Below are 22,338 nucleotides of genomic sequence, written 5' to 3' on the forward strand. Positions count from 1 at the left end.
CTACTGGTTTTGTCCAAAGGATCCTCTGAAATCAACAAAATATGAAAGTTCTGTGCAGTAGCTTTAAATTTTAATTATAAAATGTCATTTAACAATTGACTGCATGTGACATATACAAAAAGGAATTACATATACAAGGTAGTATTCAGATTTTAGTGTCTTTATTATTGATTGACTGTATTTTGTTTTTATTTTGCAGATGTGTTTTTTTAAATACTGCATATGATTTCTTTTATTTCTATTTTATTCTGTGAGAATACACCACTGTGTGTGTGTGTGTGTGTGTGTGTGTGTATGTGTGTGTGTGTGTGTGTGTGTGTGTGTGTATGTGTGTGTGTGTGTGTGTGTGTGTGTGTGTGTGTGTGTGTTTGTGTGTGTGTGCTAGAACAAAACATTTTTGTAACTAGACAAAATCTGATCCAACAGAATTAAAGCTTTGTTACTATATAACCATGCAAAGTGTAGAACTGTAAATGTGTCTGTGCTCTTCACTGCAATAAAATAAAATAATAAAATTATTACAATTAATGTGTCTTGAACCATGTTTTCAACCTCGTGTGAGAAAGCCTGACCACATTCAGGAGTTTTCATATCAGTCAACTTCAATCCAGTTATTCATTAACTCATGAAACAGGATCATTAAACAGAACCTGCAAGAAAACAAGGAGGCAGTTAGAGAGAAGCAGCTGAGAAGAACATTTACTGTACAGCAGCATCTAATTATTACTAATATTATATCTGTTACATACAATAACACTGTCAGTTATTGTTTCAGTGCAGCATAGAAGCAAATTCAATCCTCACTCAAAGAGAACAAACCTCATAAACCAGGTTAAAGTCCAGTTTTTTGATTTTATGATTGAAGGACTTTGGACAACTTCATCGTCTCAGAAGAGGACTGACTCAGAGGTTCAACAGGTATGTGCCTTTTGCCGAGTAAATGTATTTTTATTTCAGTTTTAATGGTGCTTTCAGCAGCTTTTCTTTGTAAAGAATGTCTTTGCATATTGTGGAGCAAAATCAAACTGGTTAAAAACACTTTTGTTGAAATCTGCGTCTGTACCTGCAGCAGTGTTGTCAACTACTGTGTGTCTTAAAGTGTTTTTCTCATTTATATTTAATGTTTTTCAGCTTTGACTCTAAGTTTTCTTGTAAGTCTCTCTCTTTTTTCCTTTCTCTATTTTTGTGACAGACATTTGTGCTGCTGAGTTAAAACATGTAGAACCACAGTTAAAGAAAAGTTGCTTTTTTTGAATTTTTAATGGGGCTTTTACTACATTTTCCTTTTAAATAATACTCCATTGCATTTTATGGAGCACAAACAAACTGCTTATTTATGCAAAAGCTGCGTCTGTACCTGCAGCAACTTATTTCTCACCTTGTGTTTGGCTCATTTGATGTTTTCTAGCTTGGAGTCTTTTTTTAAAAGCTTTTAATTATTCATGTATATTTTACCTGCTGAAAGCTTCTTTGTCTGCTGTAAAATGAATTTCCTGTAACAGGTGTGACTTATTGTGCAAATAATCCTGAAACCTGTTATCACTTTACAACAAACTTACCTTCGGTCTCCATTGTAGCTGTTACATTGTCAGTGAAACTAGTTCTCACCACGTTCAGAATGTGCAGTGATGAATCATGTTTTATTTATCTGTGTGATTTGGCCGAAGTGAGGCAAGTATTATTATTAACTGTAAAGTTTGCTAAAGAGGATGGATGTTGGCCAACCAGCAAAATTAAGGCAGTTTGGCTCTTTCTTTCTGTCAGTTATTTAAAAACTATTATTTTTCTTTTCATAGAACTCCAACATGCTTTGCCTGAATGATGGATTCTCTTTGGTTCTTAAGAACACGGTGATCCTCCTTCTACTGGCAGACACTTGTAGAGGTAACTAACACACACGAAACTGTAAAAAGCAAACACATGAATGAAAGAATGGTAATTCTTTAAATCAAATATCACTAATCAAAGCCAGCAGTGATTCTGTACATGAGTTTTGAATGCAGGAATGAAGAATGTGTGTCTCTCCAGGTCAGTCTGAGGGGGTTGGATCATCTCAAACAGTGGTGACATTCATCGGTGAAGACGTTCTCTTGCCGTGTCACCTGGAACCTGCCCAGGATGCTGTTTCCAAGAGTTTTGAATGGGGGAGAACTGACCTGGAACCCAGATTTGTCCATGTGTGGTTTGAAGGTCAAGACCTTCTGGATAGTCAAAACCCGTCTTACAAAGGCAGGACATCAGTGTCCATCGACAACCTGAAGCACGGAGACCTTTCACTGAAACTCTCTGCAGTGAAACTCTCTGATAATGGAAAATACAGATGCCTCTTTCCTTCACAAAATAAAAAATCTAATGTTGAGCTTGTTGTTGGTGAGTAGAAACAAATTATTATGCGTATTTTGTGTAATGCTGTGGCCCTACACTTAAAAACTATAAGGCCAAACCTAATATGCAATGTCCAGGTTTTCAAAATAAAGACACAAACAAAATCAGTTTAAGTATAAAAACTACTTGGTGAGGTTTATTAAGATCTAGGTGAGGTTCAAAAAGGAAAAAAAAAGTCTTTCTGCAGTAGAATCTATTGGAACTACTTTCTAGCACTGCTTTCTTAGAAAGTAGTTCCAAATTTAATTTTGCTTATATGTTATTTTGGTGCTTTGAGCTCCACAAGCCGAGTGCCACTTAGTCCCATTATACTGGGGCGTCCAGCACCAGTTTTATTCTCCAGAAAGTCATTTCTATCTGCATTCCTCATCATGTTTATCAGTAGGACTGTCCCTTTACTACGCTGTTTACATTGTTTCTATGAATTTTTCTTCTTGTCCATCCTCAGGTTCTGTCTCCTCACCGCTCATAGCTGGGATCAACATGACCAGCAGTGGACTGGTTCTCCAGTGTGAGTCTGAAGGCTGGTATCCAGAGCCTGAGGTGTCATGGCTGGACGGTGAGGGACACGTCCTCTCTGCTGGACCTACAGAGACAGTCAGAGGTCCTGATGGTCTCTATACTGTCAGCAGCAGAGTGACTGTGGAGGAGAGACACAGAAACAACTTCACCTGTAGAGTCCAACAGAAGGACATCAACCAGACCAGAGAGACACAGATCCAGATTTCAGGTGTTTTTTTTCCCCCCAGTATGAATAATTTTTCAGTGTTTAACAGCTGAGTTGTGGTTTTATTTAACTTCTGTTTTGTTGTGTTTTGTCATTTCAGCTGAGGTCATTGAGGCCGTGTCTTCCTCTTCTGCTCGTCTCAGCATCATTATTGTTGCTGCCCTAATTTTGTTTCTTGCAGCAGCCTTTCTTGTGTGGAAACTGCTAAACCAAGGTCAGTACAGCTGTTTGATTAGATAGATAGATAGATAGATAGATAGATAGATAGATAGATAGATAACTTTCTTAATGCCTGAAGGGAAATTAAATTGTCAAAGCAGCAAAGGTAAATGCAATAAATACAAAGACAAAATACAGAAAATATACATGACAGACACACAGGATGCATAAGATATGCCCAAGAGCAATGCAAATAAATAAATAAATAAATAAGGTCCAGGAAGGAACTGGAGATCAATGGACCTTGGACACAGACAGAACAGATCTGGTCTGTAAGAGCAGAGTGATACTGACAGCAATGGTAATAATAATAGTATTAATACTTAATAATTGTGATGTGAACAACTGAACAGTAGATGTCACTGTGACTTTATAAACTCATGCTTGTAAGACATATTTATAATGTATTTTCATGGTAAAATCAAGATTTTCATTCAGACATTTCAATATTTAATATCCTGTGACCCTGAGGATGGATGGAAGTTTATAGTGAAGACAAGGTTCAGTTTAGTTTATCAAAAAGAAGAGAAGAGAAGAGAAGAGAAGAGAAGAGAAGAGAAGAGAAGAGAAGAGAAGAGAAGAGAAGAGTTTATCAGTTCCTAATTTTGATTAATTTTTGTCTTTGTCTCATTTGTAATATTTTCTCTGCTGAATGTAAAACTGCATAAACAGAACAAGTTTAAAGTGAATTCAACACAGTTTCATGTTCTTATTTTCACACAGACAGAAAAATTAAAGCTGAGGAGAGAAAGAGAGAGAGAGAGAGAGAGCAGCTCCTGGCAGACTGGAAGAAAATGGAGGATTTGAAGAAAGAAAAGGTAAAACTTGAAGAAAGGTTACAGGTAAAAGAGGAAGAAGAGAAAGACTTGGAGGAGACGATTCAGATGCTGATGGATCAAAGCAATGAACTGGAAAAAAAGAGAGATCAACTTCAACATCAAAGGGACGACATGATGAAAAACGTGGATGATATCCAGAACAAGATGAAGTCAGTGGAGAAGATGGCAGAAAGAAATCCAGCTCAGAGTCAGGAATACTGTGAGATGAAAAGTGTCACATTAACAGCCAAAGGACATCTCAAGGACAGAAAAAAAGAAGCTGATCATCTTCACCACACAACACGGACACTACTGAACAAAACATACAGATTGTTAAATACAATGACAGACAGGAAGAAGGAAGTAGAGAAGCAGAGGGAGAAAATCAGAGAGCAGCTGGAGGAGATTCAGAGGAAACTTCAGTCAGAACACAAACAGGAAACTTGATCCACTCAGATTATTGATCACTGAGTGTGAATTCTAATATTTTCTGCTGTTTATAAAGATTTGTTTTATCAGTGAGAAACATGTCAGGTGTAGAAATATGTGAATAAAAATAATGTTACGATGTTAGGTTTTGGTGAAGGCAGTTCTTCTAAATCATTTTTTTTAGTTTTGTAGAGTTCATTAACGACTGTATTGTTTAATGTTTCTTAGTATAATATTGTGATTTTTTTGTTGTTGTTGTGGCAACTGAATTTGAAGCAGTTTTCATAAAAAATACGATGCTTATTTTTGGATGTAAATATATAGAAGAGTTCAGCTCTTTATTTCTTTATTTTATTTTCTTTATTCTGTACTCTTGACTTAAAAAGAATAAAATAAATAAAATTATTACAATTAATGTGCCTTGAACCATGTTTTCAATCTCGTGTGAGAAAATCTGACCACATTCAGGAGTTTTCATATCAGTCAACTTCAATCCAGTTATTCATTAACTCATGAAACAGGATCATTAAACAGAACCTGCAAGAAAACAAGGAGGCAGTTAGAGAGAAGCAGCTGAGAAGAACATTTACTGTACAGCAGCATCTAATTATTACTAATATTATATCTGTTACATATAATAACACTGTCACTTATTGTTTCACTGCAGCATAGAAGCAAATTCAATCCTCGCTCAAAGAGAACAAACCTCATAAACCAGGTTAAAGTCCAGTTTTTTGATTTTATGATTGAAGGACTTTGGCGGGACAACTTCATCGTCTCAGAAGAGGACTGACTCAGAGGTTCAACAGGTATGTGCCTTTTGCCGAGTAAATATATTTTTATTTCAGTTTTAATAGTGCTTTCAGCAGCTTTTCTTTGTAAAGAATGTCTTTGCATATTGAGGAGCAAAATCAAACTGGTTAAAAACACTTTTGTTGAAATCTGCGTCTGTCCCTGCAGCAGTGTTGTCAACTACTGTGTGTCTTAAAGTGTGTTTTTCTCATTTATATTTAACGTTTTCAAGCTTTGACTCTAAGTTTTCTTGTAAGCCTCCCTCTTGTTTTTCTTTTTATATTTTTGTGACAGACATTTGTGCTGCTGAGTTAAAACATGTAGAACCACAGTTAAAGAAAAGTTGCTTTTTTATTTTTAATGGTGCTTTTACTACATTTTCCTTTTAAATAACACTCCATTGCATTTTATGGAGCAAAAGCAAACTGCTTATTTATGCAAATACAAAACCTGCGTCTGTACCTGCAGCAACTTATTTCTCACCTTGTGTTTGGCTCATTTGATGTTTTCTAGCTTGGACTCTTTTTTAAAAGCGTTTCATTATTCATGTATATTTTACCTGCTGAAAGCTTCTTTGTCTGCTGTAAAATGAATTTCCTGTAACAGGTGTGACTTATTGTGCAAATAATCCTGAAACCTGTTATCACTTTACGACAAACTTACCTTCGGTCTCCGTTGTAGCTGTTACATTGTCAGTGAAACTAGTTCTCACCACATTCAGAATGTGTAGTGATGAATCATGTTTTATTTATCTGTGTGATTTGGCCGAGGTGAGGCAAGTATTATTATTAACTGTAAAGTTTGCTGAAGAGGATGGATGTTGGCCAACCAGCAAAATTAAGGCAGTTTGGCTCTTTCTTTCTGTCAGTTATATTAAAATTATTATTTTTCTTTCCTCAGAACTCCAACATGCTTTGCCTGAATGATGGATTCTCTTTGGTTCTTAAGAACACGGTGATCCTCCTTCTACTGGCAGACACTTGTAGAGGTAACTAACACACACGAAACTGTAAAAAGCAAACAGATGAATTAAAGAATGGTAATTCTTTAAATCAAATATCACTAATCAAAGCCAGCAGTGATTCTGTACATGAGTTTTGAATGCAGGAATGAAGAATGTGTGTCTCTCCAGGTCAGTCTGAGGGGGTTGAATCATCCCAAACAGTGGTGACATTCATCGGTGAAGACGTTCTCTTGCCGTGTCACCTGGAACCTGCCCAGGATGCTGTTTCCAAGAGTTTTGAATGGGGGAGAACTGACCTGGAACCCAGATTTGTCCATGTGTGGTTTGAAGGTCAAGACCTTCTGGATAGTCAAAACCCGTCTTACAAAGGCAGGACATCAGTGTCCATCGACAACCTGAAGCACGGAGACCTTTCACTGAAACTCTCTGCAGTGAAACTCTCTGATAATGGAATATACAGATGCCTCTTTCCTTCACAAAATAAAAAATCTAATGTTGAGCTTGTTGTTGGTGAGTAGAAACAAATTATTATGCGTATTTTGTGTAATGCTGTGGCCCTACACTTAAAAACTATAAGGCCAAACCTAATATGCAACATCCAGGTTTTCAAAATAAAGACAAACAAAATCAATTTAAGTATAAAAACTACTTGGTGAGGTTTATTAAGATCTAGGTGAGGTTCAAAAAGGAAAAAAAAATATTTCTGCAGTAGAATCTATTGGAACTACTTTCTAGCACTGCTTTCTTAAAAAGTAGTTCCAAATTTAATTTTGCTAATATATTTTTTTGGTGCTTTGAGCTCCACAAGCCGAGTGCCACTTAGTCCCATTATACTGGGGCGTCCAGCACCAGTTTTATTCTCCAGAAAGTCATTTCTATCTGCATTCCTCATCATGTTTATTAGTAGGACTGTTCCTTTACTACGCTGTTTACATTGTTTCTATGATTTTTTCTTCTTGTCCATCCTCAGGTTCTGTCTCCTCACCGCTCATAGCTGGGATCAACATAACCAGCAGTGGACTGGTTCTCCAGTGTGAGTCTGAAGGCTGGTATCCAGAGCCTGAGGTGTCGTGGCTGGACGGTGAGGGACCCGTCCTCTCTGCTGGACCTACAGAGACAGTCAGAGGTCCTGATGGTCTCTATACTGTCAGCAGCAGAGTGACTGTGGAGGAGAGACACAGAAACAACTTCACCTGTAGAGTCCAACAGAAGGACATCAACCAGACCAGAGAGACACAGATCCAGATTTCAGGTGTTTTTTCCCCCAGTATGAATAATTTTTCAGTGTTTAACAGCTGAGTTGTGGTTTTATTTAACTTCTGTTTGTTGTGTTTTGTCATTTCAGCTGAGGTCATTGAGGCCGTGTCTTCCTCTTCTGCTCGTGTTGCTCGTATCAGCATCATTATTGTTGCTGCCCTAATTTTGTTTCTTGCAGCAGCCTTTCTTGTGTGGAAACTGCTAAACCAAGGTCAGTACAGCTGTTTGATTAGATAGATAGATAGATAGATAGATAGATAGATAGATACTTTCTTAATCTCTGGAGGGAAATTAAATTGTCAAAGCAGCAAAGGTAAATGCAATAAACACAAAGACAAAATACAGAAAATATACATGACAGACACACAGGATGCATAAGATATGCCCAAGAGCAACGCAAATAAATAAATAAATAAATAAGGTCCAGGAAGGAACTGGAGATCAATGGACCTTGGACACAGTCTGAACAGATCTGGTCTGTAAGAGCAGAGTGATACTGACAGCAATGGTAATAATAATAATATTAATAATTAATAATTGTGATGTGAACAACTGAACACTTGATGTCACTGTGACTTTATAAACTCATGCTTGTAAGACATATTTATAATGTATTTTCATGGTAAAATCAAGATTTTCATTCAAACATTTCAATATTTAATATCCTGTGACCCTGAGGATGGATGGAAGTTTATAGTGAAGACAAGGTTCAGTTTAGTTTATCAGAAAGAAGAGAAGAGAAGAGAAGACAAGAGAAGAGAAGAGAAGAGAAGAGAAGAGTTTATCAGTTCCTAATTTTGTAATAATGTGATATTTACTGTTTAAAAAAACTGAAAAAAATCTCTTTCATTTTAATGAATTTTTGTCTTTGTCTCATTTGTAATATTTTCTCTGCTGAATGTATCACTGCATAAACAGAACAAGTTTAAAGTGAATTCAACACAGTTTCATGTTCTTATTTTCACACAGTCAGAAAAACTAAAGCTGAGGAGAGAAAGAGAGAGAGAGAGAGAGAGCAGCTCCTGGCAGACTGGAAGAAAATGGAGGATTTGAAGAAAGAAAAGGTCAAACTTGAAGAAAGGTTACAGGTAAAAGAGGAAGAAGAGAAAGACTTGGAGGAGACGATTCAGATGCTGATGGATCAAAGCAATGAACTGGAAAAAAAGAGAGATCAACTTCAACATCAAAGTGACGACATGATGAAAAACCTGGATGATATCCAGAACAAGATGAAGTCAGTGGATGAGATGGTAGAAAGAAACTCAGCTCAGAGTCAGGAATACTGTGACATGAAAAGTGTCACATTAACAGCCAGAGGACATCTCAAGGACAGAAAAAAAGAAGCTGATCATCTTCACCACACAACACGGACACTACTGAACAAAACAAACAGTTTGTTAAATACAATGACAGACAGGAAGAAGGAAGGAGAGAAGCAGAGGGAGAAAATCAGAGAGCAGCTGGAGGAGATTCAGAGGAAACTTCAGTCAGAACACAAACAGGAAACTTGATCCACTCAGATTATTGATCACTGAGTGTGAATTCTAATATTTTCTGCTGTTTATAAAGATTTGTTTTATCAGTAAGAAACATGTCAGGTGTAGAAATATGTGAATAAAAATAATCTTATGATGTTAGGTTTTGGTGAAGGCAGTTCTTCTAAATCATTTTTTTTTTAGTTTTGTAGAGTTCATTAATGACTGTATTGTTTAATGTTTCTTAGTGTAATATTGTGATTTTTTGTTGTTGTTGTGGCAACTGAATTTGAAGCAGTTTTCATAAAAAATACGATGCTTATTTTTGGATGTAAATATATAGAAGAGTTCAGCTCTTTATTTCTTTATTTTCTTTTCTTTATTGTGTACTCTTGACTTAAAAAGAATAAAATAAATAAAATTATTACAATTAATGTGCCTTGAACCATGTTTTCAACCTCATGTGAGAAAATCTGACCCCATTCAGGAGTTTTCATATCAGTCAACTTCAATCCAGTTATTCATTAACTCATGAAACAGGATCATTAAACAGAACCTGCAAGAAAACAAGGAGGCAGTTAGAGAGAAGCAGCTGAGAAGAACGTTTACTGTACAGCAGCATCTAATTATTACTAATATTATATCTGTTACATATAATAACACTGTTAGTTATTGTTTCAGTGCAGCATAGAAGCAAATTCAATCCTCGCTCAAAGAGAACAAACCTCATAAACCAGGTTAAAGTCCAGTTTTTGATTTTATGATTGAAGGACTTTGGACAACTTCATCGTCTCAGAAGAGGACTGACTGGTTCAACAGGTATGTGCCTTTTGTCGAGTAAATGTATTTTTATTTCAATTTTAATAGTGCTTTCAGCAGCTTTTCTTTGTAAAGAATGTCTTTGCATATTGTGGAGCAAAATCAAACTGGTTAAAAACACTTTTGTTGAAATCTGCGTCTGTCCCTGCAGCAGTGTTGTCAACTACTGTGTGTCTTAAAGTGTGTTTTTCTCATTTATATTTAATGTTTTCAAGCTTTGACTCTTTTTGTTTCGTCATAAGTTTCTTCCTTTTCTTCTTTTTTTTACAGACACTTGTGCTGTTGAATTTTAAAAAAAGTGCAGGGCCACAGTTAAAGAAAAGGGTTTTTTTTAATTTTAATGGTGCTTTTACTACATTTTCCTTTTAAAGAATATTTCACTGCATATTATGGAGCAAAAGCAAACTGCTTATTTATGCAAATGCAAAAGCTGCATCTGTACCTGCAGCAGTGTTGCAACTTATTTCTCACCTTGTGTTTGGCTCATTTGACATTTTCTAGCTTGGAGTCTTATTTATATGTACAACAGAATAAGCTGTGCCTTTCATTCTGAACGTGGTGAGAACTAGTTTCACTGACAATGTAACAGCTACAACGGAGTCCGAAGGTAAGTTTGTTGTAAAGTGATAACAGGTTTCAGGATTATTTGCACAATAAGTCACACCTGTTACAGGAAATTCATTTTACAGCAGACAAAGAAGCTTTCAGCAGGTAAAATATACATGAATAAATTAAACACATTTTTTTAAAAAGTGCAATGTCAGTCCAAATGAGACTTTTCTTTGTTTTTAATATGTCACTTATTCATTAAAATAAGAAAATGAGTCTGAAACAGTGGCAGTAAATGTCTGCCATCAGGCTCTGGATGAGTCACTACTTGAGCAGTGATGAATCATGTTTTATTATCTCTCTGTGTGATTTGGCGGAGGTGAGGCAAGTATTATCATTAACTGTAAAGTTTGCTGACGAGTGAATTGTGGTCTTGTGCTGGTTCTCATTGTTTGAACCGGGGCTCTGACTTCTGTTGAAGGCTAATCTTAATGCTGCAGCATACAGTGATATTTTTGATAGGTCCAACTAATGTATAATGATATTAGTCGAGCAAGCTGTAAGACTGCAGTCACAGGATGTAAGTCATGTGATGGACATAATGTAATATAATGTTTTGTCTTCACATGGGACACGAACCCTCCTACTCCTTTATCACTCTTATTACAACATTGAAAGCGTGGTGCACCACATACAGCCACATACCTTGTGTGTATGTATGAGTCGCCAAAGAGCCATGACAAAATGTCGGTTTATATAAGTTGGGAGTGAGAACAGGTTGTAACTATATGGCATTATATTTGTTCCATGTGACTGGATTTTGAGTGTAGAAAAAGATGAATTGGTTCTTCATGGAAGTCTTTTAAACACTTATTTTTATTTCCTCAGAACTCCAACATGCTTTGCCTGAATGATGGATTCTCTTTGGTTCTTAAGAACACGGTGATCCTCCTTCTGCTGGCAGACACTTGTAGAGGTAACTAACACACTTTTCAAAGCCAGCAGTGATTCTGTACATGAGTTTTGAATGCAGGAATGAAGAATGTGTGTCTCTCCAGGCCAGTCTGAGGGGGTTGAATCATCCCAAACAGTGGTGACATTCATCGGTGAAGACGTTCTCTTGCCATGTCACCTGGAACCTGCTCAGGATGCTGTTTCCATGAGTTTTGAATGGGGGAGAACTGACCTGGAACCCAGATTTGTCCTTGTGTGGCATGAAGGTCAAGACCTTCTGATCAACCAAAACCCGTCTTACAAAGGCAGGACATCAGTGTCCATCGACAACCTGAAGCATGGAGACCTTTCACTGAAACTCTCTGCAGTGAAACTCTCTGATAATGGAATATACAGATGCTTCGTTCCTTCACAAAATAAAAAATCTCATGTTGAACTTATTGCTGGTGAGTAGAAACAAGTTAATGTGTATATTTGGTGTAATGCTGTGGCCCTACACTTAAAAACTGTAAGGCTGTAGGTACCTCTGTAATCTGTTTAGGATGTGCAGGACCCCACTGTCAAGGTAGCAATAATAAATATGCAACATCCAGGTTTTCAAAATAAAGGTACAGACACTGTCAGGTTTAGGCATAAAAGCTACTTGGTGAGGTTCAGGAAAATTTAGGTGAGGTTCAAAAAGGTACGGAAATTATTCAAGTTAATGTATGTAATGTAACTAATGTAACTCATCATACATGAGGTGCATACTTCACTTATATATGTTCTTTTCACCCTGTACCCAGAACTTATACTTATATGTACATAAGTTAGTTTTAAAAAATATTAACTCATGTATGTCAAATTTAGATGTAGGTTTTTGTATGAAGACCTCTAGTACGATGTTGTTGACTGGAGTATTTGTTGGCTTTGCACCTGCAGTTAGATATTTAATTTGAAACACCAAAGGCAAAAACAGATATTTTTCATGAACTTGTCAATTTTGTGATTTTGGGTTATTCTGCCTCCCCAGTTTTCTGTCAGACTAGTGGAAAGAAAACACCCAAAACACACTTTTTGGTGTTGATTTAACTAGACTTAGTCTATTTGTCTAAATTCACCAAAAGTTAGTATTAGATCATACTTCATTTCCAAATCAAAATATAAAATTTGTATGACAGTAAATTATTATTTTTATATGAGTTATCAACTGGAGATGTTGCACGTTGGTTTTAAATTCTTCCCCTCTAGTGTGGAGCTTCTGTTTAAAAATGTGTGGAATTTAACATTGCAAATCTTAAAAGGAAAGTTCACTCCATAATCAAAACTTAATATTTTCCCCTGGGTTCTGGACAGAGATGTCTGTCCTCTCTCCAATAATAGTGGAACTATATGGCACTAGACCTCAAAGCACCAAAAAATATTTCTGAAAAACACAAAAACAAGTCTCTTTCCAGAAATCATGAACCAGTTACTCAAGATAATACACAGACATTTTTGTGAGCAGTTTCATAACATATATTATATTATATTATATTATATTATATTAAATTATATTATATTCCTAAAAACATTTTTTGGCTTTTATTTTCAGATTTATGAACTAATGAAAAGATATTTCCATATTCCCTCTGTTAATAATAAAAAAAAACCTTTAACTCTAATATGTGAACAAATCAGAGAATTTCAATCCAATATTGATATTTCTATTGTGAAAATTTAAGCAAATCAGTGATTTTTAATTAGATAATGATTCAAATGGGGACATTTAATCTATCTAAGAATTTTTACATTTTCATCTTTAGTGCCCAGAAGAGGGCGTCCAGCACCAGTTTTATCGTCCAGAATGTCTTTTTGTTTTATCTGCATTTCTGATCATGTTTATTAGTAGGACTGTCCCTTTACTATGCTGTTTACATTTTCTATGATTTTTTCTTCTTGTCCATCCTCAGGTTCTGTCTCCTCACCGCTCATAGCTGGGATCAACATTAACAACAGCGCTGTGATTCTCCAGTGTGAGTCTGAAGGCTGGTATCCAGAGCCTGAGGTGTTGTGGCTGGACAGTGAGGGACACGTCCTCTCTGCCGGACCTACAGAGACAGTCAAAGGTCCTGATGGTCTCTATACTGTCAGCAGCAGAGTGACTGTGGAGGAGAGACACAGAAACAACTTCACCTGTAGAGTCCAACAGAAGGACATCAACCAGACCAGAGAGACACAGATCCAGATTTCAGGTCTTTTTTTCCCTCCAGTATGAATAATTTTTCAGTGTTTAACAGCTGAGTTGTGGTTTTATTTAACTTCTGTTTTGTTGTGTTTTGTCATTTCAGCTGAGGTCACTGAAGCCGTGTCTTCCTCTTCTGCTCGTGTTGCTCGTATCAGCGTTATTATTGTTGCTGCCCTAATTTTGTTTCTTGCAGCAGCCTTTCTTGTGTGGAAACTGCTAAACCAAGGTCAGTACAGCTGTTTGATTAGATAGATAGATAGATAGATAGATAGATAGATAGATAGATAGATAGATAGATAGATAGATAACTTTCTTAATGCCTGAAGGGAAATTAAATTGTCAAAGCAGCAAAGGTAAATGCAATAAATACAAAGACAAAATACAGAAAATATACATGACAGACACACAGGATGCATAAGATATGCCCAAGAGCAATGCAAATAAATAAATAAATAAATAAAGTCCAGGTAGGAACTGGAGATCAATGGACCTTGGACACAGTCTGAACAGATCTGGTCTGTAAGAGCAGAGTGATACTGACAGCAATGGTAATAATAATAATATTAATACTTAATAATTGTGATGTGAACAACTGAACAGTAGATGTCACTGTGACTTTATAAACTCATGCTTGTAAGACATATTTATAATGTATTTTCATGGTAAAATCAAGATTTTCATTCAAACATTTCAATATTTAATATCCTGTGACCCTGAAGATGGATGGAAGTTTATAGTGAAGACAAGGTTCAGTTTAGTTTATCAAAAAGAAGAGAAGAGAAGAGAAGAGAAGAGAAGAGAAGAGAAGAGAAGAGAAGAGAAGAGAAGAGTTTATCAGTTCCTAATTTTGATTAATTTTTGTCTTTGTCTCATTTGTAATATTTTCTCTGCTGAATGTAAAACTGCATAAACAGAACAAGTTTGAAGTGAATTCAACACAGTTTCATGTTCTTATTTTCACAGACAGAAAAACTAAAGCTGAGGAGAGAAAGAGAGAGAGAGAGAGAGAGAGCCAGCAGCTCCTGGCAGACTGGAAGAAAATGGAGGATTTGAAGAAAGAAAAGGTCAAACTTGAAGAAAGGTTACAGGTAAAAGAGGAAGAAGAGAAAGACTTGGAGGAGACGATTCAGATGCTGATGGAACAAAGAAATGAACTGAAAGAACAGAGTGATCAACTTCAACATCACAGAGACGACATGATGAAAAACGTGGATGATATCCAGAACAAGATGAAGTCAGTGGATGAGATGGCAGAAAGAAACTCAGCTCTGAGTCAGGAATACTGTGAGATGAAAAGTGTCACATTAACAGCCAAAGGACATCTCAAGGACAGAAAAAAAGAAGCTGATAAACTTCAACAGACAACAGACAAACTACTGAACAAAACAAACAGTTTGTTTAATACAATGACAGACAGGAAGAAGGAAGTAGAGAAGCAGAGGGAGAAAATCAGAGAGCAGCTGGAGGAGATTCAGAGGAAACTTCAGTCAGAACACAAACAGGAAACTTGATCCACTCAGATTATTGATCACTGAGTGTGAATTCTAATATTTTCTGCTGTTTATAAAGATTTGTTTTATCAGTAAGAAACATGTCAGGTGTAGAAATATGTGAATAAAAATAATATAATCATAAACAAGAAACATTGTCATTAAATTAATTATTATTGTTGTTAATTATTACATTAAACTGCAACAATTTTTAGAAAACATTTTGGGTGAAGGCAGATCTGCTGAATCTTTTTTTTTTTTTTTGAGTTCATTAATGACTGTATTGTTTGATGTTTCTTACTGTAATATTGTGATTTTTTTGTTATTGTCGTGGCAACTGAATTTGAAGCAGTTTTCATGAAAAAATATGATGCTTATTTTTGGATGTAAATATATAGAAGAGTTCAGATCTTTATTTTACAGAATAAATATGAAAATCAAAACTGACAATTTTATTTCACTTTATACCCTGGTCTGGTTGAATACTCTGTTCTGATTGGTCAACTGTTTAACACACACGTAATTCGGCTCAAGTTTAATTCATCCGCCAACCAACTTGTAACCATGGCAACAGTAAAGAGCACAGCTGTCAAACTGCAGCAGCTTGCTGAGTCAGCAACTTGATAAACTAAAGGGCGGGAAGGAAAAGACAGCAATGGATGATTTTTAACATTTCTTTCAGTCTATTTGGAGAAATCAACAGTTTTGAAGAATGAGACTCAGCAGAGGAGACAGAAATGAACTGACCAACGAAGAGCTTAAAATAATAGCAACAAAATGAGCAGTTAATATCCTGAAAGACTTTAAACTAGAACTTTAAAGTTGAGCCCAAGTTGATGGTGAAGAACGACCTGATGCAACGTGGACAACCCACTCATTGATTATCCTTTACTTGCAGGGCTTCCTTTATGCAACTGTAACATCACATACAGCAGATTATTTATCTCATTAATGAATTGGTGACTGTTTGTTCACACTTTGTTTGTGGCTTTTCTGCAGACACTTCACCTGTGACTGCTCTGTATATGAGCTGTGTTTAAATGATTAAAGACTCTGTAGCTGTTGGCATCGAAACCAAAGTACGTGACCATGGTTCTCTGTGGGTGAGCTGCCTTTGCTAAAACAAACCCACAGCGTCTTTTCACAGAGCTGCAGAGACCGTGTGGTTATTCTGCTCAGGGTTTGTCACCGTTAAACACAACAGTGTGGTTTAAAAACACTACAAATATCTTGACCTGCATTCACCTCATCTCATGATGTACTGTGGTCACATGACAGATCTGTGGGCCTTATAAAAAATATAATAAACAAGTTTAAGTAATTAAATCAGACAAATAAGAAATACAGGCATCATTTCATAAACACAAGCTACCATATAAGTGAACTGTTTTACAAAAATGATATTTTTACAGTAGTCTTTCATTCTGTTTTCTGTAGACGTTCTTGATGATGAAACCATTTTTACAGATGAAGAAAAGTAAGATGTTGGAAGAAGCTGGAAATTACTGCTACTTTGACAGGACATGAATGTAGCACATGTACATTTATAGATCAGTCACAGAGTCTGTGTCTGCTTCAGGTCCAACTGATAAGCAGCAGCATCATGTTAGCAGTTGACCACAGCGAGTGTATTTAAAACCTGCAGCAGCTCAGTTCTTATAAACAGATTCTGCAGACAGACAGATGGAACAATGTGGTTTAACTCTCATAAACCACTAGCTCTTAAAAATATACCCTGATGCTGCAGGTTACCAGAGACCCTCATACGAAGGTTGACAATAATGATTAAAATCATGTCCATCCAAATGGTTTGAACAGCTGATACATACTGATGATATAATTGATTCACTCCCCGTCCTTAAACGTGTAAAGTGGCACAACTTTAACTTTCTCTGCAGGTGTTTCTGCTCTCTGTCACCTGTGAGACACAAAATATTTCCATTAGTTTTCCCAATAAAATTAAACCTGCCTCAACAAAATTATTCCTGTGAAACAGAAATAATTTCATCAAGCGCTGTAAAAATTAAGTAAATGTAACAGAGAAAACTTCAAATTTGTTCAGAAGTTCTATTAGCTTAAACATGTTGAGTGCAGCAAAATTTCTTTCTCTTTTTTCTTATTAAACACGTTTTGTTTAGTTTTTTGAATGTGAAATTATTGTATTTGTAACTAATTCAAAAAAAGCTCTGATAACCTCCAATGTTTGAGTTTATAAACTCAAAAAAATTGTGGCCACCAATTCTCTCAAATGTTTGGAGCACCGCTAAATTATTTGGATTTAAAGCGTGGTACAATTTAATATTAAGGCAATGAGCCCACAAATGTGAAATAATAAAATCAAAGTAGTAAAATTTCTAAAAAATAAAACTAAATAAAGTAAAATCAATAAATTTAATGAAACATCCAAAGCAAGAAAATAAAAGGAAAACTAAATAATCACCATAAAACATTCTAGTCAAAAAGATCTTGACACTTTCAGGTGTTCTGAGATCTTCGGTCCAAAGGCTCAGAACATGACAAGTAAAAGCTCCTTCACCAAATGTTAGTCTCACAATCTAATGAGAGACACGTTTCAAAAACAGGAATTTGTCAAATTTTTACCTGCGATACCTGAATCAGAATTAGCTTAACGTTGACGTTTGGTACACGCTGACGAGGTTCGTCTTGGTGAGCAGCTGGATGATCCTGGTTCTGTTTCGAAACAAAGTTGAGAACAAAAAGCAGGATAAGTAAGTTTTATTGGCGTTCTAAATTGTCTTATGCATATTTGAAGCGTGGGGTGCCACAGGGCTCAATTCTCAGGCCACTTTTGTTTTGTGTGAGTTTTTATTTCATTTAGACATCTGATTTCACAATGCAGATGATCGTGCAGACTCGCTTAGGTTTTTTACAACCTAATTTTCACAAATCATTAATGTACTTGCAGGTCTTAGGCTTTCAGTTTACCTAATCGTAGACAGAGTCAGTCCTCTAAAGTTTACACATCATACAGGCGTTCAAATAAAAGGCATTTATATTGATGGTAAATACACATCAATCTGTTTGCTGATGATACCCAACTTTATTTGACTGAGGCACTGAGGCCACATTCAAAATTTTAAATTGTAATTTCCTCATAAAATCCATCAGAGGCAGGTTTAAATAATATGTGAGTTTTCTCACTAACAGCCCGTGTGAAGCTCACATCACATCTATGATGGTTTAACTGTACAGATTATAAATATAGTTCAGAAGCCTATGAAGCGAAGGGAGTCTGTCTATATCTGTGGTTTTCTCATGCAGTTTGCATCTCAAAAGCAAAAATAAAGGGAGTAATGTGACATGTTTTCTCAAAATGTAGATCATAATTACTGTTAAATGTTCTTGCATCACCGACTTGCAACTATCTTGTACTCAAAGCAGAGTAAGCACATTACAGGTATGATCAAAATAAAATAAATATAATAAGTGCAGCATTATCAGTTTTTTACCTCTTTTGTCTCCTGTTACAGCATACGTCGCCACACTCATAACAGCAACACTTGCTTCCCCTGGGACTGAAACAAAAGTAAAATCAAAAATAAAGGGAGTAATGTCACATGTTTTCTCAAAAATGTAGATCTTAATTATTGCTGAATGTTGTTTTATCACCAACTTGCAACTATCTCAGCATAGTAAGCACATTACAAGTATGATCAAAATAAAATAAATATAATAAGTGCGTCATTAAAACTTTTTTACCTCCTTTGTCTCCTGTTACAGCATACGTCACAACACTCATAACAGCAACACTTGCTTCCCCTCGGACTGAAACAAAAAAATAATACTATCATTTTGTATGTTAATATGTTGCAGTTATTAAGTATATAAACAATACAAGATATGCAATACAAACATATTACACTAAACTTTTGACTCTTCAGATTTTAATATATATTTAAATAATGATTTCATGTCATTTCTGTTAGAGTTTGGGCCTTGTCTCTCCCTTTCCTTGTGTTTCATGTTTTCCCTTCCCCCAATGTGTCATGTTTGTCTCTGCCTCTGTTGCTGGGCGTGGACTCTCGGCTCCCTCCTCCTGCCTCTGTTGCTGGGCGTGACTCTTGGTTCCCTCCTCCTGCTCATCCGCCTAATCCTCTGCAGCTGCTCTCCTGCTCACCTGCACCCAATCCACCACCAAGCCACTGCAGTATATACCCCGGCTCAGACTTCCAGACTCTGCCAGATCGTTCAGTCACCTTAGTGATCCTCCACGCCAGCTCTGCTCAAACCAGCCTCGCCTCTGTCTTCAGCCACCAGCTCCATTGCCTGCCCTGCTCAGCCATTCAAACCAGCCTCAATCTTCAAAGAACCCACAATAAACTGTTTTTGAACCTCTCTCAGTCTCCAGGCTGTACTCGTATTTTGGGTCACAAATTGAATGGTTACAACAATTTCAACATAAATCAATGTTTATTAGTAAATTTCATACATTATACAAATATTATTAAAGTGATAGAAAGAAATCTTTACCTGCATGACAGTGAAGTCATCCCATCACCAACACCAGCAGCGCCGTGGCCACACATGGAACCGTTAAACTAATAACAACTAATGGAAGGACGGAGGAATGAACGTCCTCGACCACCGTTGTCTCTGGAGTCTCTCGAATGTCTTCATGTGACGAAGAAATGTGTGCTGTGATTTGACAAGACAGTATGGACATTTAAAGACCACTAAAAATATATCTTACAGTTATGTCACATATAGGCCTGTCAGAGCTCCCATTCTGGACAAACCGTGAGTGTCAGCTGTCATTCCCACCTCTGAAAGTCAACACTGGACAGAAGATGTTTCCTATTAAATTTACTGACCAAATTCATGTACTCAAAGCATTTCTCACCTCTGACAGTCAGCCAGCTCTCTGCTGATTCTTCACCTCCAGAGATGCTGCACTTGTAAAATCCTTCATCAGATTTAGACACATTGTGGATGGGGATGTTTCCTAAATATCCAGTCCCGAGGGGGAAGCCATCTTTATAGAAATCAGCTGGGAGTTTGGAGGCAGTTGTCTTGTGTCTGCAGTACAGATTCACACCGTCTTCCTCCATCACTGGTGCAGCAGGACTCTCCAGGATCACATCACCAGCTAAACAACATCATGAAATGTTAAACATCATTTTGATAAATCTAATTTTATTAGGCTTTTTTGGCATCCATCAGTGATCTAAAACCTATTCCTCAGATCTCTTTAGTCCTATCAGCTACTGAAGTTGATTCATACCAGTGACAGTGATGTTGACGCTGGTGCTTCTTCCCCCCTCTTTATTTTCACACCAGTATTCACCACTGTCTGATGCAAAGGTGAGGTTAAGAGTAATGGATCCCGTCGATGTTTCCCATTTGGTTGTACTTGTTGGATCATCCTTACACTTCCTCATCGCTCTCCATTCAGATGTTAAATTAAACTCTTCACAGTTTACAGAGATGGACTCATATTCAAAGAACTGCAGTCTGTTTGGATCAATAAGAGGAAAAGCTGCATCTGTGACAGAAAAAGAAAGGAAAGAATTTTCAGAAGAAGTATTTCCTTGAACATGTTTGACTGATAAATCCACTTCTGCCTTGTACCATAAAGAAGGCAACAAATGCATGCTTTGTTAAGGATGTGCATTCATTTGTGTCAAACAAATGCAACTTTATTATACAAACTGCACAAAAAATGGAGCTGTGATGTATGTAATGTATTCAATAAATCAACTATGACTTACCAGCTTTCTGAACATCGATACAAACTACAGCAAGCAGCAGCAACATGCTCGTCACTAGAGAGACAAACATAAGAGATTTATACTGATGATACAGACACAAACTGATCGACTGTCTGCTACGTTAAAAATGTACTCTGTTGGATGTTTTAATTACTGAGAAGGGTGTACCACAAGGATGAACTCTAGGGCCCCTACTTTTCTCTCTGTCTCCCTTTTTGGTAAGAATCTTCCACAAAGTGTGTTCAAGCTGTTGGTCCATTATTTTCTCATAACACTGTTACACACGTATCTAATTCTGATATAACTAAAATTCAGATCTGTCTGTCTTCAGATCATTTTACATGATTGCTCTTTACGTCTGTACGTTTACTTTTAAGCGCTAAAGACTCTTTTCTTTCTCTTCTGTTTCTGTAGGCCTCACATAGAATTTCATTATATGTTTATATTGTTATATATTTTCATCCAATAAGTTGTTTTACTTTCCTAGAAGAAAAAAATCAGATCATATTTCTAATCATAGATTAAGCTGACATCATATGTTTGAACACCTCCAAAAAATCCTTCCAATGTAATATATGTCTGTTTGGGTGTATGTGTCTATTGTATTTGATTTCATATTATCCTTCTTTTTCTCTTGCATCATTTTCTTGCGTTTATTACTTGTTAATTGTTAATTAATTTGTGCTGAGAATAACTGATCTGAGATCATTTAAGTCCTGCTTTTGGACATGTCTTATGAGTGTGTACACATTATTTCTGTATGCCAGACAGAATGAGTTTTAGTGAAAAGTTTTCTGAAATGTTACACAACAGAGGAACAATAGACAGAACATGTCATACCTACTCCTTTATATTTTGCTATTTGTTTCGGTTTTGGAGCAGAAGCAATAGTTTGTGCTTTTGTAATTATGTCTTATTAATCAGAAATTAGTTCTAATCATCATCTATGATGTCAGCAACTATAAAAATGACAGACCTCATTACATTCTGTTGTATAATATTTTTATTAACTTGACATATTGACTCAAATCTATCAGAAATTACATTCTGGACCACAGTTAGCATGTTAAAAGAAAAAGTGCCTTAAGAATAAAGACAGAGACAGACGGAGTCAGTACTCACACAGTCTGAAGCAGAGAGCTGCAGCCTCCATGTTGACTTGCTGCTGACTGAACATCACTCTGACACGCAGCTGAAGTATGAACCAAAGACCCTCCCCTTCCTGATGAGTGTCAAGAGAGGAAACCACAGCAGCTTCAACTATTGTTATACCAATGACTCTGTTTCTCTTGGCTGCAGGGTGTCCATTCATTAATAAAGTATTTACACCGAAACTTCCATTTACAACTTATTGCAGCACTTTAACAAGCTGAGTGACATTTCTTTGAACCTGTTTGGAGAATGTGGCAACTTTGATGACTGTGGTGCAGCTGAAGGAAGGGAAACTGAAAAGAAAAGGGAGAGACGACACAAGGACTTAACACCAGGAGAATTAAGCGCCTCATCCTCTGAACACCACAGGATG

At 36.5% G+C, this 22,338-nt stretch overlaps 4 protein-coding genes across 5 annotated transcripts; 3 read left to right on the forward strand and 1 right to left on the reverse strand.

The window, feature by feature from the left end:
* Positions 1-648: 648 nt before the first annotated feature.
* On the forward strand, positions 649-9,470 carry LOC146305261 (butyrophilin subfamily 3 member A2-like). Its single transcript, XM_084712790.1, has 7 exons — positions 649-918; positions 1,797-1,884; positions 2,029-2,370; positions 2,834-3,115; positions 3,213-3,326; positions 4,055-4,330; positions 8,861-9,470. The coding sequence occupies exons 1-7, from the start codon at positions 856-858 to the stop codon at positions 9,100-9,102; spliced, it is 1,407 nt and encodes a 468-aa protein (XP_084568916.1). The 5' UTR covers positions 649-855; the 3' UTR covers positions 9,103-9,470.
* LOC146305262 (butyrophilin subfamily 2 member A2-like) lies at positions 5,107-8,856 on the forward strand (the record flags this gene model as incomplete). The annotated part of the gene is made up of 6 exons (XM_084713028.1): positions 5,107-5,387; positions 6,271-6,358; positions 6,503-6,844; positions 7,305-7,586; positions 7,680-7,802; positions 8,561-8,856. Coding segments are annotated over exons 2-6 (1,122 nt in total), but the record flags the coding sequence as incomplete, so codon positions are not given.
* A 163-nt stretch (positions 9,471-9,633) lies between the features above and the next one.
* Positions 9,634-15,105, forward strand: LOC146305263 (butyrophilin subfamily 2 member A2-like). Its single transcript, XM_084712796.1, has 6 exons — positions 9,634-9,885; positions 11,323-11,410; positions 11,493-11,834; positions 13,320-13,601; positions 13,698-13,820; positions 14,558-15,105. Exons 2-6 carry the CDS (start codon positions 11,332-11,334, stop codon positions 15,103-15,105), a joined length of 1,374 nt encoding a protein of 457 aa, XP_084568922.1. The 5' UTR covers positions 9,634-9,885; positions 11,323-11,331.
* Positions 15,106-15,722: 617 nt separating this feature from the next.
* On the reverse strand, positions 15,723-21,993 carry LOC146305264 (Fc receptor-like protein 5). Of its 2 annotated transcripts, XM_084712893.1 has the most exons (9): positions 21,936-21,993; positions 20,814-20,867; positions 20,327-20,587; positions 19,946-20,191; positions 19,576-19,740; positions 18,805-18,870; positions 18,555-18,620; positions 17,686-17,775; positions 15,723-17,002 (listed from the first exon to the last, which is right to left on the reverse strand). In XM_084712893.1, exons 1-5 carry the CDS (start codon positions 21,988-21,990, stop codon positions 19,592-19,594), a joined length of 765 nt encoding a protein of 254 aa, XP_084569019.1. In that variant the 5' UTR covers positions 21,991-21,993; the 3' UTR covers positions 15,723-17,002; positions 17,686-17,775; positions 18,555-18,620; positions 18,805-18,870; positions 19,576-19,591. The 2 variants fall into 2 exon arrangements, 1 of the variants encoding a protein (XP_084569019.1); XR_014769127.1 differs by lacking the exons at positions 19,576-19,740; positions 19,946-20,191; positions 20,327-20,587; positions 20,814-20,867; positions 21,936-21,993 and adding an exon at positions 19,185-19,515 and having other exon boundaries at positions 16,879-17,002; positions 18,805-19,145.
* Between the last annotated feature and the right edge of the window lie 345 nt (positions 21,994-22,338).

Source organism: Lutjanus erythropterus, chromosome 23, assembly GCF_056507025.1.
Source record: "Lutjanus erythropterus isolate fLutEry1 chromosome 23, fLutEry1.hap2, whole genome shotgun sequence".
NCBI classification, from domain to species: domain Eukaryota; kingdom Metazoa; phylum Chordata; class Actinopteri; order Lutjaniformes; family Lutjanidae; genus Lutjanus; species Lutjanus erythropterus.

Coding starts and splice junctions, on each gene's coding strand:
- LOC146305263 (XM_084712796.1), top strand. CDS start 11,332: ATGCTTTGCCTGAATGATGGATTCTCTTTGGTTCTTAAGAACACGGTG. Junction 13,602..13,697: donor GACACAGATCCAGATTTCAG/GTCTTTTTTTCC, acceptor TTGTCATTTCAG/CTGAGGTCACTGAAGCCGTG. Junction 13,821..14,557: donor GTGGAAACTGCTAAACCAAG/GTCAGTACAGCT, acceptor TTATTTTCACAG/ACAGAAAAACTAAAGCTGAG.
- LOC146305261 (XM_084712790.1), top strand. CDS start 856: ATGATTGAAGGACTTTGGACAACTTCATCGTCTCAGAAGAGGACTGAC. Junction 3,116..3,212: donor GACACAGATCCAGATTTCAG/GTGTTTTTTTTC, acceptor TTGTCATTTCAG/CTGAGGTCATTGAGGCCGTG. Junction 4,331..8,860: donor CAAGATGAAGTCAGTGGAGA/AGATGGCAGAAA, acceptor GAAACTCAGCTC/AGAGTCAGGAATACTGTGAC.
- LOC146305264 (XM_084712893.1), bottom strand. CDS start 21,990: ATGTTCAGTCAGCAGCAAGTCAACATGGAGGCTGCAGCTCTCTGCTTC. Junction 20,868..21,935: donor AGCTCTCTGCTTCAGACTGT/GTGAGTACTGAC, acceptor TTGTCTCTCTAG/TGACGAGCATGTTGCTGCTG. Junction 20,588..20,813: donor TATCGATGTTCAGAAAGCTG/GTAAGTCATAGT, acceptor TTTCTGTCACAG/ATGCAGCTTTTCCTCTTATT.